This window comes from Bicyclus anynana, chromosome 27 (assembly GCF_947172395.1).
Source record: "Bicyclus anynana chromosome 27, ilBicAnyn1.1, whole genome shotgun sequence".
Taxonomy (NCBI): Eukaryota; Metazoa; Arthropoda; class Insecta; order Lepidoptera; family Nymphalidae; genus Bicyclus; species Bicyclus anynana.
In genome coordinates, this window is record NC_069109.1 from 1,028,583 (window position 1) to 1,042,592 (window position 14,010).

A 14,010-nucleotide genomic window follows, 5' to 3' on the forward strand; every position below is an offset into this window, starting at 1 on the left:
TATTTTTTTTTTATTACTGATTTCACAGCTTTAGACTTCACGTTTTTAGTACAAAATGTTGCCAGCGTTTAATCTTTAGATAATGTTATTGTAAATTGTTTATTCGTTTTATGATAATGATTGTTTAGTGATAATTACATTTATAATCACGTATTATTGTAGTTTTAGAAATAAATGTTACAATTATGAGTTGATTTTACTTCCTCATTTATTTATTACTTCTTTTTTTTTAAATTTTTAACAATATAAGTATAAAATACAAAACATTATTAAAAATTTATAAAAAAAATTCACCCTCCCGCTGCGGGACATTTGAATGTCCAAGCAACCGGTGGTCAGGGCTCCAGAGTGAGGAACCTCCTCACAATACGCGTCGTCTCAAGAATCACTGCCTTCTGTATCCGACTCTTGATCCAACAGTTAAGTGAAAGCTTCTTAAGATGTTGGTCGAAGCTTTTCGCTATAAGACCATTGACTGAAACAACTATCGGAACAATAATAGTTGTGAGTTGAGTTTTATTTTTATGAATATTGATATAATGGTAGCTGCATTGACCTCTTACAATAAAGGGACACACAATCTTGTAGAAAATGACAGTTTTTTTTACAAAAACGGAGGTCCTGGGTTCGATCCCCGACTGGGTCGATTGAGATTTTCTTAATTGGTTCAGGTCTGTCTGGTGGGAGGCTTTAGCCGTAGCTGGTTACCACCCTACCGGCAAAGACGTACTGCCAAGCGATTTAGCGTTCCGGTACGATGTCGTGTAGAAACCGAAAGGTGTGTGTTAGCCCGCTTCCATCTTATACTACATCATCACTTACCACCAGGTGAGATTGCAGTCTAGGGGTAACTTATAAAAAAAATAGTTAAAATTGGCCAATTTTGCTTTGACAGTTTTAGAATTATTGGTAAAGAAAATTATACTTGAAGTCCTTTGAATATAGTACAATATTCAATGAAATCCCAAATTCAACCTTAAGGATTGAGTATAAGGTTGAATTTGCAAATGCGACTACTTGGATTGAGTGCCAAGATGTAGTGTTCGGCACTCATTGATTGGGAACGTTTTTTGGTCGCTGATTGTGCGTCCACTTTTTAATAGGAGATCGATGGGTAGCTGTGATAACCTTCTATACCTAACCCCAGCCAATAGTCCAATAGTCCGGAATCCATACATTTTTTACAACTGATTACTGATTGATAACAAGTTAATCTTCCGTGAATAGCTTCATCTCGATGAGACGATCAACTTTTTTATTGACGAAAATTCTGGTAGCTAAGTTACTAAGAAATGAAAATTTCTGAGCGTCACAACGAGATAATGTACCACGCAATTCGTAGAACATTGTGGCTGTCAAGTTGTTTAACTATTAATTAAGCAACAGTAAAAAAAAACAGCTGGGTAGTTTTAATAACCTCGTTATATTTTATACAAGTTAGGAGGAGGGTAATTTATGAAAAGTTGTTACTAACTAAATTTTTTTTACTGTTGATTAATTAAATAGTTGCAAAAACCAGCTTTTTTTATTCTTTAGTTAGCCCTTGACTACAATCTCACTTGTAAGTGATGATGCAATCTAAGATGGAAGCGGGCTAACTTGTTAGGAGAAGAATGAAAACCCGTACTATATCGCTTGGCGGTACGTCTTTGTCGGTAGGGTGGTAACTAGCCACGGTCGAAGCCTCCCACCAGCTAGACGTGGACCAATTAAGAAAACCTCAATCGCCCCAGCCGGGGATCGAACCCAGGACCTCCGTCTTGTAAATCCACCGTGCATACCACTGCGCCACAGAGGCCGTCAAAAAACTCATGACTAAGGGCCCCGTATGGGTTCGAAACTAGTCGAACATACACCGACGTTGTATCAAGTGAGTTTTAGCAGTTTCATAATCAATTATTATGAATAACACTCACGATAGTTTAAATTCTAAAATAATGCTACTGATTTGAATAATTAAAATTCTTCTTTCTTGTCTATGGCACATAGTACTGTGATTCTTTCTCGTCTATGGCACATAGTACTGCGATTCTTTCTTGTCTATGGCACATAGTACTGTGATTCTTTCTTGTCTATGGCACATAGTACTGTGATTCTTTCTTGTCTATGGCACATAGTACTGTGATTCTTTCTTATCTATGCCACATTGTACTGCGATTGTTATCTTTGTACTGCTGTTATTAATAGCAGTTTTGAGCTCTTGACTGACTGCAAGAGCAATCTATGTATGGCCGGCCCTGTGGTCATCAAAAGGGTGGTAATACTGCACTAGATTTTGCAGTTCATCATCATCATCATCATCACATCAGCCGATGGAGTCCACTGCAGGACATAGACCTTTTGTAGACACTTCCAAACATCACGATACTGAGCCATCTGCAGCCAGCTCCAGATTTTGCTGTTAGTTTGCCTCAGTTGTTCCGAAACATAGTCAACTCAATAAGGAAAAACAAATAAAACACAGTTAAATTTTGCACTTTTTTTTGTATTTTCATAATTACTTTATCCAACATCATATAAATAGTACCATCTCTAAATTGCGAATAAAACAAAGTTGCCATTTAAAAAAAACATTTTTTAATACAGCAACATCGCCTTACAACAAGTCAGAGTTGCCAACAACTAAAAACAAATTAAAGACATGGGGAATCTCTTTCTTCAATTTGAATAAAAATTATACATAATCTTTTCAACGCAACTAGGGGAGAGTAAATGTCTTTTATTTCTTTTTTTTTTTTTTAATTATAGTTATTTTCTTTTTGGTTATCGAAAACGCGATTTTCGACGAAAGATATTTAGACAAAGTTATCTCTTGGTGCGTATATTCGTCTATATCTAGGGTTGCCACTCCTAAAATACATCAAATTTTATTATAAAGTAGAAATATTATTTCTGGTATTAAGGAACATGCATATAATGTTGTCAATATTTTTAATTACAGTTTGTTTCATGTAGGATGGTGCGTATTACCGTATATACCGTACCCATGCTATCTGAAAAACACTTTAATTTTCATTATATTTTGCAAAACTACTATGAAAATTAAATCAGGAACTTCAACATTATTTGTTGCAAATGAAATACTTATTACTTAGGAGCCATTTAAGTATTATGTAAGCAGATTTAAGACAATTATTTACCCCCCTTTTCAAAAATAAGCAAAGCTTAAACGCCCTTCCTTCCCCCCCAATAGTGCATACATAATACTTGAACGATCCCTTACTTCAAAATAAAGTGGACCAAATCACTAATACTCAAAGTTCATTTTACTTCGAAGTAAATTAATGCTTAAATTTTAATTCTTAAATATGGCCATTAAAGTTAAATATTCGACAAATACATGTTAACGTGCCATACTACCGAACCATGACGTCACAAATGTCACAAACGCCGATTATTAGCCAAAACTTTGTAAGATGACGTCACCGTTCGAACGAACCAATAGCGAACGTTTCTATTTTGCGGGCATTTTATACATACATTTTTTAATAATTTAAATTCATAACTGACTACACTAAAATATAAATATTATATAAGAATATGTATCAAGTAAAATAAAGAAAAATAAAATCATACATTTAATAACCAAACGTATCTACTTTATATTTAACAAAATAATGTGGCAACCCTAATGGAAACGTTTTTAACGTTTATAAAATCCCCGGATTATCGACACTGAATACAATTTTTGATGTCAAAACATACTATGTTTAATTGAACGCGTTAATCTCAGAAACTACTGGTCCGATTTTAAAAATTCTTTCAGTGTTAGATAGCCCATTGATCGGGGAAGGCTATAGGCTATATAATATTCCCGTATTCCTACGGGAACGGGAACCACGAGGGTGAAACCCCGCGGCGTCAGCTAGTTGGTTATATTTATAAACATGGATTAAGATTTAAAACCTCAATTTTCTTCAAAATAAAAAGTGGACCTAAACATTACTACATAAGGTTCACTTTACTTTGAAGAAAATTTAAGTTCTTTAATCCATGTTTATTTATGACCGTCAGTGTTTCGATTCCATAAAAAAAGGGCATTGTTTTATTATGGCTGGTGGGAGGCTTCGGCCGTGGCTAATTACCACCCTACCGACAAAGACGTACCGCCAAGCGATTTAGCGTTCCGGTACGATGTCCCTACCGACAAAGACGTACCGCCAAGCGATTTAGCGTTCCGGTACGATGTCGTGTAGAAACCGAAAGGGGTGTGGATTTTCAACCTCCTCCTAACAAGTTAGTCCGCTTCCATCTTAGGTTGCATCATCACTTACCATCAGGTGAGATTGTAGTCAAGGGCTAACTTGTAAAGAATCAAAGTGTCAGTATCGCGTATTGCCCGCCGCTGTACTGCAGTGTCGTTCCACGAATATAACCATGTTACTCGCTGATAATGTAGCTTTCCATTTGTAATAGAATTTTTAAAATAGGCTCAGCAGTTTCGAAGTACTAAGTGTCTTCAGTAACGTAACTCAATTGTCAGTATCGCGTGTTCCCCCCCCCCTCTCCTTGTAATCCCCCCCCCTGTGGTGCGCGGTGGAGGTCTCCGTTGGTGTACTATTGGTGTCGCGAGGAGTTGGCGGCACTGTCTCTATGGTCCCGCCAGTGTCGCTCCACGAATTTCCTAATATAGTTGTATGGTTTGGAGTCTTGCTCGCCTAGCACGTTCTCTACCTGCGGGGATAGAAACAATCAATGGCTCAACCGTAGACTACAGTAATCCCATTAGATCATTGATCATATACTTTGACAGAAAAGTAATGTCTAGGGAGGCAGGTCCTTATGTAATAGTCAATATTAACTAATTTATACATAAAAAACAAAGATTGTCTCTGATGGAGTCCACTGCAGGACATAGGCCTTTTGTAAAAACTTCCAAACATCACAATACTGAGCCACCTGCGTCCAGCGAATCCCTGCGATTCGCTTGATGTCCACCTAATGGGGGGTCTTTGTACAGGGTAGAGACCTTTGTAGTACAGGGTCGCCATTCCAGCACTTTGGGACCCCAACGTCCATCGGTTCTTCGAAATTTGTACCCCGCCCATTGCCACTTCAGCTTCCCAATTCATTAAGCTATGTCTGTGACTTCATTCATAAGCTATATCAGTGATTTTGTTTCATGAACAGGACTGACAGGAACGAAGAACCGAAACTCTTCGTACACATCCAAGGGACATCAACTATGTATGAATGCAGACCTCTGCGATACCTTGCAGTTCTATGGTAAAAAGGTGAAGAGGGAACTAGATTGAATAGTTCCTCAAATAAAATAAATTATTCTCTGAAATAAATCCTATAGAACACAGACAGACAGGCAACTTTTCCGCGATGGTCCAATGATTGCAAATTTGCACTAGTTAACACCTCATGACTTTTCGTCGGACCTCAAAGTGATTACGTAAAATGTTGCCAGGTCTAGTTGTTGGGGTTGGCAGTGGATTCTCTGCCGGAGATTCTTAACACCCCTTACTCTGTCGTTACCGTAACCGCTACCAGAGCCAGGAATAGAGGGGCTGCCAGGGACTATTTATTTATTTATTTATTTATTTAATATCAAGCAATACCACACATTACATTATACAATATAATAATAATACAAGTTACATTTTATTACATAATGCAAGTTATGGATACCCAGTTTGGGCGTAGCCTTTTGTCGAGTGAGTGATAGGGAGACCGATTTTATTTTTTGTTTTTATTTATCATTCAAGTAGTCATTTACCGTGTAATAGCACTTTTCGACCAGAAAGTCCCTTAATTTCTTTTTGAAAGCAATATCTTTCTCCTCATTACGTATACGGTCTGGAAGGTTATTGTAAATTTTTTATGACATTGCGTATGGGCCAGAGCTGTGGAGTATTAATTTTGAAAAAGGGTAAATTAGTTTATTTTCGTTTTTTTCGCGGAAGCGCCGTGGTTTATAAGAGTTTTCGACTTTTTTGTAAAAATGAAAATTTTTTCTTACAAATTTACATATTTCAAAAATATATATGCAGGGCAGGGTCAATATTTTTAGTTGTTTGAAATACGGTTGGCATGATTCAGTCTTACTTATATGTACGAGGATGCGTATACACTTTTTTTGAAGTATAAACAAATCTTGGGCGTTTGTGCTAGGAGCTGTGTTGTGTTTTTACGGTCCATCACAAAGTTTTGCCCAGTACTGACCACGCTGGGTAAGCAGGTCAGAGCTAGATTACTCGCACCAGTGTCGCTGCTGGCCAACACTGGCCTGAGGCATTTATTAATCTAGCCTGTGGGAATGGATATACCGCCATTCGTCGGTACCACATTACATTACCGATGAACCTTCTAGCTCAGCGTATAAAATATATTTACTTACCTTGTAAGGAGGTGTAATAGTGACTTCGTTGTATACTCTGATACTCTGGCCCGACCACGACACGTCGTCTATGACGCGAGCAATGGCCAGGAACAGTCTCTGACCCTCGGGGTCCAGGCATGCCGATAGAGCTGATACCTGGAATATTAAAGTGAGAACCTCATTAAAATAAAATAAAATAAAAATAGCCTTTGTTCTCTGATTGCTGAATACATACAATATACCTAATACTATTACTTAATTTATATACTAGAGCAATCAGGTTGTCCTTCGACATAGGCCTCCTCCAGAATTTTCCACTCTACTCGATCTCTGGCCTTTCCTCGCCATCCTTTCGGCAGGTCATCCTCCCATCTCTTATGTGGTCGCCCTTGCCTCCTTTTCCCATCTCTGGGGTACCATTGCATGACCTCTTTGGACCATTTTTCTTTCGAGGATCTCAACACATGTCCCGTCCAGCACCACTTGAGAACCTCATTAATTGTATTACAATTAGTGAAAATAATGGAATAATTGCAATTGTTGGTTGCATTGCATTGTTGCAAACATCATTTGGCAATTCAAAACTTTTTTAAATAACATAAATGATGATCAAACTTGGATGCTTCCTTCAAACTTAAGTGATTATTGGATGATGCAATAGTTGGCCAGATCATATACCTTCTTAATTCTGACAGGCTTTACATTTCCAAAAAAAAAAGCTTAGCTTAACATTACAGTTAACTAACTTCTCAATTTTTTTTTTTTTTTTTTTTTTTTTTTTTTTTTTTTTTTTTTTTTTTTTTTTTTTTTTCCGGTTCCGGTTGTCAAAACAGTAACAGTGCGTAAACAGTGCTCCCAGTTTTTAATTAAGAAATCTAGTGATAAAACATCAACTCACTACTGAAAGTGGCATAAAATCACAACATACAGGCCGAATATTTGAAATTGATCGGAAAAGCGTGTGAAAATAGGAATTTAACCCTGGAAAACAACATCACAAACTTCACCAAAACTTGAGGTTAGAAAATTTCGATATTCGTTGTCAACAATTTTGACGTTAGCACTTAAAAACGTCTGACAGTGACAACTGACATTTCAATATCCACAGACAACCTTAAATACGGTAGTGCCAACTTTACGGACGAAAAAAGTACGTTCCATTTCACTTATACTACAACATTTTGTCTCTGCACTATGGATGTCAGTGGTATCTCGGAGGATATGTTAAAATTATTTCAAATGATGAAAATTGAATTAGAGAAACACACAACTATAATTACACAGAATGTAACCGACACTTTAATGCTTACCTTAGAGAATAAAATTCAACCTTTATTGGATGAAAATAAATATCTCAGATCTGAAGTAGAAATACTAAACAAAAAGATAAAATATCTAGAAAACTCGGGTAAGAAAAATAATATAATATTACATGGCATTCAGGAAACGGAGAACAACTACGAGGAATTGTTTATCCTCATAAAAGAGGTTTTGAGAAACTTGGGTGTCAGTATAGAGACATTTGAAATAAATAAATGTTATAGACTAGGTAAAAAACAAATGGGAGGCAAAACTAGACCTATATTAATTACTTTTACTTCATTTAATAAAAGAGTAGAAGTGATGAAAAATAAATCAAAAATGCCAAAAAATACTTACATTACTGATGATGTCACAAAAGAAACGTTAGAATTACGAAAAAATCTGCAACAACAGTTAAAGAATGAAAAAGAAAAAGGAAACGAAGCATACATCAAGAATAACAAAATTATAATAAGAGAAAAATCAGAGGCCGAAAAAAGGAAAAGAGAAATATCTTTGTCGCCGAAGAGTACATTAACAAAATGCCAACTCGCTAAGGAGAAAGATACTACAGGCCCGGCTAAAATGCACAAAACAGACGCATATGCATATATGAGAGCAAGATCTTACTCTTTGTCAGAAAAAAACACACAACACCAAAAGGCATAGGAATTATTTGACACCGGAAACGTGACGAAAGGAATAAATATCAATACAACATCTGCATATACAAGTAAAAAACAAATCCCCAACACGGATGGTCACCGCGGGGATATAGACCACAACCCCCAAGAGCTTAAATCTGATACACTTGACAAACCAACAACAAATAAACAAGACTCTGTTAACAAAATTCAATCACAAAGAAATAGATTGAACATAGCTACACTTAATACAAGAACTCTAAGAACCCAAGAATCCTTATCAGAATTAGAAAATGCTTTGGAAACTGTGAACTGGGATATTTTAGGCCTCAGTGAAGTGAGAAGAGCGGAAGAAAAAATAGAAGAACATGACAACTACATATTTTACTACAAAAATATAACAGCAGGGTTATATGGAGTGGGATTTATAATTAAAAAATACCTGAAAAACGAAATAATAGAGTTCCAAGGAGTGTCGGACAGGATCGCTATTTTAAATATTAATTTGCCTGGCTTTAAACAACCAACTTCAATAGTACAAATATATGCTCCGACGGAGATTGCCAAAGATGAAATAAAAAACGATTTCTACAGTAAACTTAACCAAATCATGCTGAGTCTACAAAAAACAATAATCATAATGGGAGATTTTAATGGGCAAATAGGAAAGAGAGGAGTTCATGAAGATCGTATACTTGGACCATTCACAACTGGAAAACGGAATGATAATGGACAACGACTAATAAACTTTGTCTTGGAAAATAACCTACATATTATGAATAGCTACTACAAAAAAAGCCCTAATCGAAAATGGACATGGGTGTCACCTAACGGGAGGGTAAAAAATGAAATAGATTACATTGTTACAAACAGACCAAAGCTATTTTCCAATGTGGGCATTATAAACCAACTTAACTTTAACACAAACCATAGACTACTTCGTGGAGAATTATACACAAGAGAACATAAGAAATCAAGAAAAAACATACAAAATACAAAGGAATCAATACTTCTACCACTTCCGCAAAATGTTCTTGAATCTTTAGACAAAAACCTAGAAAAAATAATTAATCTCACCAAAATCCAAGACAAATACGATTCTCTAGAGAAGGAATTAAAAAATTCCGCCCAAATAACTAAAATAAATAAGGTCAAGAAAGACAAATTAGGTCCTGTAGCAAGAAAGTTAATAACACAAAGAAAATCATTGTTTACAGACAGGAAAAACAACAGACACGAGATAACAAAACTAAGTAAAGATATTAACTTAAACATCAGAAAACACAGACTAAATTCTAGAACAGACACACTTATTCACTACATAGAAAAATCAGGAGGAATCAAAAAAGCACAGAATGAATTAAAAGAGAGTTTAAATTGGATTGAAGGCATGAAGCATCATAGATACAAGAAAAGCAAAACAAATAGAATTGATATACTAAATATAGCAACAGAATACTACCGAGAATTATACTCTGACAGTGAAATCTCAGCAGCCTATCAACCAGATGGTTACAATAAAACGAACGAGGAAGAGATCCCGTGCATACTAAGAGAAGAAGTCAACAAGGCTATTAATTCACAAAAGAGAGGAAAAGCGCCAGGAGAAGATGGTATATCGAATGAACTGTTATTAGGAACATCAGAAGTTACAATGAACACTATCACTGATCTATTCAATGAGATATTGCGCACAGAGTATATACCTCATCAGTGGACTCAGTCAACAATAATATTAATTCATAAAAAAGGGAAAAAAGATGAAATATCTAATTACAGACCAATCAGTTTGATGTCAAATTTGTACAAAATATTTTCAAAAATATTGTTAGACCGTTTTACCTTGACCTTGGATGAAAACCAACCCAAAGAACAAGCAGGATTTCGGAGTGACTACTCGACAATAGATCACATACACACTATAAAACAAGTGATTCAAAAATGTAAAGAATATGGTATTACCTTCTATTTGGCATTTGTAGATTATAACAAAGCATTTGACTCATTAAAACACACAAAAATATGGGAAGCCCTAGAAACACAAGGTGTGCATAAAAAATACATACGTGTAATAATCAACATATATAGGAACATGAAAGCAAAAATAAGAACAGAGAGAGAAGGGGAATACTTTCCGATACAAAGAGGAGTGAGACAAGGGGACCCAATGTCACCCAAGCTTTTTTCAGCAGTACTTGAACACGTATTTAGACGACTCAATTGGGATGATTATGGACTAAATGTAAATGGGGTGAAACTAAACCACCTAAGATTCGCGGACGATCTAATCCTAATTTCTGAAGATCCAAGTGGCTTGCAAAATATGTTAACTCAGCTTGTGTATGAAAGTGAGAAAGTAGGATTGTCGATGAACCTTGATAAAACCAAAGTTATGACAAATCGTACAAATATCCCAATATCCATCAATGGCAGTACAGTAGCATATGTGAACGAATATATATATCTCGGACAGATTATATCTCCTGAAGACCTTACTCTGAAAGAAGTGAATAACAGAATTAATTTAGCGTGGAAGAGATACTGGTCGTTAAAAGATATAATGAAAAACCCTCACGTGCCGCTCAAATTAAAAAGAAAAACCTTTGATTCATGTATTCTACCAGTTTTGACATATGGATGCCAAACATGGAGCCTAACAAAACAACATATACGCAAACTTGAAGTCTGTCAGCATAGCATGGAACGCAGCATACTTAATATAAAATTAAGAGATAAAATTAAACTCTTTACTATAAGAAACGTAACTAAAATAACTGATGTCACATACTGCATTAAAAAGCTGAAATGGAAGTGGGCAGGACATTTGTTTCGAAGTAAGAAGGATAAATGGTCAAGAGACATAACAGCTTGGTGCCCAAGGCACCAGAAAAGAAACAGAGGAAGACAGCGTCGTAGATGGGAGGACGATGTCATAAAAATAGCAGGTGTCGCTTGGAATAGACAAGCAAATAACCGTTCAGTGTGGCGGGCTCTAGGGGAGGCCTATGCTGTAAAGCAAGACAATCTCAACACGCCGGTGTCAATCAAATAAATTTGTAAATAATTTTAAGATATTTGTGATTGTTTAATAAAGGCTATTATTATTATTATTATTATTATAACTTCTCAATTGGTGAAGAAAAAACATTGTGTGGAAACCTGCCTGTGAAAACTTGGGAATTTTCTAAGTTCTATGTGTTTGAAGTCTGTCAATCCGCATTGGGCTAGAGTGGTGGATTATTAGCCTTACCCCTCTCATACTGAGAGGAGACTCATGCTCAACAGTAAATGATTGTCATATATACTAATCACTATATAAAATAATTGTTACTAAAGTGTTTTTCAGACAGCACGGGTATGGTGACAGTTGCCTGTATGATGTTCATAATACGTCCTATTATAGTGAATTGTGGCATACTTTCAAGAGTGAAACAAACTGTCACCTGCACCATTCTACATGAAACAACGTGTAATACCTAAGTTCATCATTAACTACCCATAGTCATACTCACAGAATGAGAGGAGTTAATTATACTACAACCTTTCTTGATGAATAGTTTACTAACAAACAAATTAAAAATGATCCTTAGTCATTTCACAACTAATAATAATTAAAATTAACTTGTTCTTAATTAATGAAAATAAATTTGATTAATAAGCTTAAACAATTAAATATGGTTAATGTATTTTATATGTCGGCGCAAAATAATATGCAACGAACTATGTCATCGCCGAACGATTCCGAACAGCATAAACACGTGACTCACTACAAGCTCCCCACTACAATCTCAATATAAAGGCACGCGCTGCAGCGGCAGGGGCATTCGTAGTTGTGCTGTCGTACAGCACGGACCTCTCTGTGACGTAGTTACGCTGCTAGATAATTAAACGAAGTTTACCAAGCACTAGTGAAGTTTTCTTTGCAAGAATCTAATACTAAGAATGAGCAATGGTCAAGATTGTGACATCACCAATGCTGATGTCACTCTTTTTAAAAAACACCTCGGAAACTCGTGCTCCGTTATATATAACATTTTATAAACAACCTGTACATAATATAAAATAAATAAGTTATGAAATGACATGAGTTTCTACCTTCATTTCTAATTTCTTTGTTGGTAAACAGTACTCATCAAGAAAGGCTGTAATATAGGGTAATAGTCCACCACATTGGCCCAATGCAAATTGGCAGACTTCACACACAGGGATTTAAGAAAATTCTCAGGTAAGTATGCAAGTTTCCTCACAATATTTTTTCTTCACTGTTTGAGACACGCAATAGTTAATTTCTTATCCACCTTACAGCCATTTGATCTTTCTGTAACACATCTGAGGTTATTGAGGTATGTCTTTGTTTTTGCTCTTTCAGTCTCACTTTTAAGTGCTATGATTTTGTGAAAGGTCCGACAAAGATTCAGATTTCTGACACACGACAACAGATGGCTGATAATGGCTGTGATGTTGTTAAAATGCACATAACTGAAAAGTTATGTACATTTTATTTGAGGTGCATACCCCAGATCTTTATATACAATATGCATAAACATATAATCCGGTGGTAGAATCTTTACAAATAGTTAACTGACCTGTCAAAAGTGCTTGGAAACTGAGCTAAATAATATAAAAACTACTTAATAAATGAATTTTCAATTTTGAATGCATAACTCTGGATCCCATCAATATAAGGCATAGTATTAAGATTAACTATTTATTTTTTATTCTTTACAAGTTAGCCCTTGACTACAATCTCATCTGATGGTAAGTGATGATGCAATCTAAGATGAAATTGGGCTAACTTGTTAGGAGGAGGACGAAAATCCACACCCCTTTCGGTTTCTACATTCTTTGCCGGTTGGGTGGCCACGGCCGAAGCCTCCCTTCAGCCAGATCTGGACCAATTAAGAAAACTCAATCGGCCCAGCCGGGGATCGAACCCAGGATCTCAGTCTTGTGAATCCACCGCGCATACTGCGCCACGGAGGCCGTCAATGCATTATTTAAGTAAAACTCACCAATCTACGTTTATTTTCTATAGAATTCCGAACTCTTGTGTTCAACCTATGTAGATTCAGAGACGGTGGAGGTTCGGGCACTGTTGTGACCTCCTTCTTGATCTGAACATCACTGACCAGCGATAAATTGACGATATTAACATCATGGCGCTTCGGATTGCCACTAGAAGACGGACATTTGAGTATTAACATCTTGGTCTGAGGATCGAATGCCAGCACTTCTCCCTCGATGTTCTCATTGTAACACGTTCTAGTAGCGACTATGCTGCCGATCGAGAAACAGTCGGAGACTGTAGACATCGTTGTTTAGTTATAAAATTTATAAAATATCACGTTTTTGTGGTTAAAACTATAAATGGTTGTTTTGTTAGAAATAGCCAAGTGACAAGTCCGCCATGAAATTGTGACAGCGACACGGACAATTTGCACAGATTAGTAACATTACACAGACAATAGCCATATATCCACCTAGAGCGTTAAGCCGGATCCACACGCGTTATATCAATCTCCCGCAAAATCACGTGTCTATTTACTTATCTGTCTACGTTGCTGGTTCAACATTATTTAAGATTTGTATGAACTCGTATCTCCTACCAACATCGCAGAACTACTAAAATATTTAATAAAATCCCAATTTTAATTGCCTCACCAGCGATTCAAACTTGGATCGATAACTGGCTTATTACGAGAACAGGCGGACGTCCGCGTGAAAATCAATGTTAGA

At 36.2% G+C, this 14,010-nt stretch overlaps 1 protein-coding gene across 1 annotated transcript; it reads right to left on the reverse strand.

The window, feature by feature from the left end:
• Positions 1–3,477: 3,477 nt before the first annotated feature.
• On the reverse strand, positions 3,478–13,705 carry LOC112049561 (protein LSM12). The gene is made up of 3 exons (XM_024087503.2): positions 13,287–13,705; positions 6,347–6,484; positions 3,478–4,674 (listed from the first exon to the last, which is right to left on the reverse strand). Exons 1-3 carry the CDS (start codon positions 13,584–13,586, stop codon positions 4,558–4,560), a joined length of 555 nt encoding a protein of 184 aa, XP_023943271.1. The 5' UTR covers positions 13,587–13,705; the 3' UTR covers positions 3,478–4,557.
• Between the last annotated feature and the right edge of the window lie 305 nt (positions 13,706–14,010).

Coding starts and splice junctions, on each gene's coding strand:
- LOC112049561 (XM_024087503.2), bottom strand. CDS start 13,586: ATGTCTACAGTCTCCGACTGTTTCTCGATCGGCAGCATAGTCGCTACT. Junction 6,485..13,286: donor TAGAAAATAAACGTAGATTG/GTGAGTTTTACT, acceptor TTAATATTCCAG/GTATCAGCTCTATCGGCATG. Junction 4,675..6,346: donor CTATTACACCTCCTTACAAG/GTAAGTAAATAT, acceptor CTATCCCCGCAG/GTAGAGAACGTGCTAGGCGA.